The sequence below is a fragment of the Nanorana parkeri genome, unplaced genomic scaffold (genome assembly GCF_000935625.1).
Source record: "Nanorana parkeri isolate BGI_ZX_2015 unplaced genomic scaffold, ASM93562v1 scaffold2260, whole genome shotgun sequence".
NCBI lineage: Eukaryota > Metazoa > Chordata > Amphibia > Anura > Dicroglossidae > Nanorana > Nanorana parkeri.
In genome coordinates, this window is record NW_017308528.1 from 130530 (window position 1) to 133687 (window position 3158).

The 3158-nt window shown below is 59.9% G+C and overlaps 1 protein-coding gene across 1 annotated transcript in view; it reads left to right on the top strand.

Annotated features, from left to right (window-relative positions):
- ATRNL1 (attractin like 1) overlaps nt 1-3158 on the top strand; it is a 77791-nt gene that overhangs the window by 35763 nt on the left and 38870 nt on the right. The window contains 1 exon segment of the mRNA XM_018573163.1: nt 2055-2211. Within this exon segment, the coding sequence (XP_018428665.1) occupies nt 2055-2211 (157 nt within the window).

Sequence of the window (3158 nt, forward strand, 5' to 3'; positions counted from 1 at the left end):
AATTCAGGAAGGAAACAATCCGTGTATAAGCGGCAGTCAGCAGGAAGAGCGCGACGGTGGAGGCGGCTGTGTGTCCATCAGTGACTGAGCCAATGTCATCATCCCCCATGCAGACCCGTGACATCCTAGGGGCCCCTTTCACACCCAGGGGCGCAGTGGGGCGCTGTGTGCCAACTCGCTCAGTGTGACATGGTGGGAACGGGCCCTAAGTGTAAATGGGCCCCTGGTGGAGAACACATAAGTGTGAATCCTGTTTGAGTCCCCCCGCCCCTCCCCCCCACCAGTGGAGGTCCCGGAATAGGGAGCTGTCCATAGACTTTCAGTGGAATCCCCCCCGCGGGTTCCTCTCCATGTCTGTAATAGGTGGTGGTGGGGGGCCTCTCTGGGGGTCTCTGCAGGGGGAGCTGTCCATAGGCTTTCAGGGCAATAATCCCCCCCCGATCTGTAATAACGGGTGGGGGTTGGGGGGGTGGGGGTGGCTCTCTGGGGGTCTCTGCAGGGGGAGCTGTCCATAGGCTTTCAGGGCAATAATCCCCCCCCGATCTGTAATAACGGGTGGGGGTTGGGGGGGTGGGGGTGGCTCTCTGGGGGTCTCTGCAGGGGGAGCTGTCCATAGGCTTTCAGGGCAATAATCCCCCCCCGATCTGTAATAACGGGTGGGGGTTGGGGGGGTGGGGGTGGCTCTCTGGGGGTCTCTGCAGGGGGAGCTGTCCATAGGCTTTCAGGGCAATAATCCCCCCCCGATCTGTAATAACGGGTGGGGGTTGGGGGGGTGGGGGTGGCTCTCTGGGGGTCTCTGCAGGGGGAGCTGTCCATAGGCTTTCAGGGCAATAATCCCCCCCCGATCTGTAATAACGGGTGGGGGTTGGGGGGGTGGGGGTGGCTCTCTGGGGGTCTCTGCAGGGGGAGCTGTCCATAGGCTTTCAGGGCAATAATCCCCCCCCGATCTGTAATAACGGGTGGGGGTTGGGGGGGTGGGGGTGGCTCTCTGGGGGTCTCTGCAGGGGGAGCTGTCCATAGGCTTTCAGGGCAATAATCCCCCCCCGATCTGTAATAACGGGTGGGGGTTGGGGGGGTGGGGGTGGCTCTCTGGGGGTCTCTGCAGGGGGAGCTGTCCATAGGCTTTCAGGGCAATAATCCCCCCCCGATCTGTAATAACGGGTGGGGGTTGGGGGGGTGGGGGTGGCTCTCTGGGGGTCTCTGCAGGGGGAGCTGTCCATAGGCTTTCAGGGCAATAATCCCCCCCCGATCTGTAATAACGGGTGGGGGTTGGGGGGGTGGGGGTGGCTCTCTGGGGGTCTCTGCAGGGGGAGCTGTCCATAGGCTTTCAGGGCAATAATCCCCCCCCGATCTGTAATAACGGGTGGGGGTTGGGGGGGTGGGGGTGGCTCTCTGGGGGTCTCTGCAGGGGGAGCTGTCCATAGGCTTTCAGGGCAATAATCCCCCCCCGATCTGTAATAACGGGTGGGGGTTGGGGGGGTGGGGGTGGCTCTCTGGGGGTCTCTGCAGGGGGAGCTGTCCATAGGCTTTCAGGGCAATAATCCCCCCCCGATCTGTAATAACGGGTGGGGGTTGGGGGGGTGGGGGTGGCTCTCTGGGGGTCTCTGCAGGGGGAGCTGTCCATAGGCTTTCAGGGCAATAATCCCCCCCCGATCTGTAATAACGGGTGGGGGTTGGGGGGGTGGGGGTGGCTCTCTGGGGGTCTCTGCAGGGGGAGCTGTCCATAGGCTTTCAGGGCAATAATCCCCCCCCGATCTGTAATAACGGGTGGGGGTTGGGGGGGTGGGGGTGGCTCTCTGGGGGTCTCTGCAGGGGGAGCTGTCCATAGGCTTTCAGGGCAATAATCCCCCCCCGATCTGTAATAACGGGTGGGGGTTGGGGGGGTGGGGGTGGCTCTCTGGGGGTCTCTGCAGGGGGAGCTGTCCATAGGCTTTCAGGGCAATAATCCCCCCCCGATCTGTAATAACGGGTGGGGGTTGGGGGGGTGGGGGTGGCTCTCTGGGGGTCTCTGATACGTAGATCTCTGACGGCGACTTCCTCTTCTTGTCTTTCAGCCACAACGCCGTCCTGCGGTTGCGGTTCAATCACTTTGCCACGGAGTGCAGCTGGGACCACATGTACGTCTACGATGGAGACTCCATATACTCCCCGCTGATCGCAGTGCTCAGGTGAGCCGACATTTCTTTTCAGTTTTCTGTTCATGTTCCCAAGGTAAAAAAAGTGCACATTGTAAGTGTGACATGTTTCGGCCATTAGGGGCCGAAGGGAAAGGTGTCCCCATAGCGTACAGGAAGAGAAGCTCGGCATTGGGATAATGCTCATTCATAGTGCATTGGGCTGACCCAGGAAGTCGTACAGTGACAACAGTTCATGGGTTCTGTTTCCACTCGTGCTGTACAGCATGCCGGGGCCGTATGAATCACAAGAATGGCTGAACAGAATTAGCAATCTCGTCAGCCTACATTGTACATAATGGATGCTCGTTCATAGTGCAGGCTGAGAGTCGTACAACTACCGCCCTGCATAGTGGTGTCTCTGTACTGACTCTATAGCATGGCAGGGGTCTGCAAAACCACAAGACAGGCCGAGCAGAATCAAGGGCCTTTCAGCCTAGATCGTATATATTGAGGGCCGGTGCACCTAGGCGCGCAAAACACAGATTCGCATTGAAGTCAATGGAGGCTGCTCACACCTTTTGCGGGTTGTCTCGCGACCGAAATCGCCTGTTGCGAGAAAAGGTGCCGGAGCCATTGTGGCGCGCTTTGGGTCCTGTAGACATCTCTACGCATTGAAAAACGCGCGACGATCTCGCGGTTTACAATGAACAGTCGCGAGATCGAATACAAGCGACAACCGCCTGAAAACCGCTCGGCGTCTGAATCGCCTGGGTGTTACCCTAGTCTACATGCTCTTCCATAGCTTACTGGCCAGGCTTGAGGCTGCCCTGGACTCGGGGCCGAATTTCCCACACGGCCAACCAAGGCCTGGCCTCGGGGCAGCAGGGAGTAGAGGGGCGGCAGGGAGTAGAGGGGAGGCAGGGGGTAGAGGGGAGGCAGGGAGTAGAGGGGCGGCAGGAAGTAGAGGGGCGGCAGGAAGTAGAGGGGCGGCAGGGAGTAGAGGGGCGGCAGGGAGTAGAGGGGAGGCAGGGAGTAGAGGGG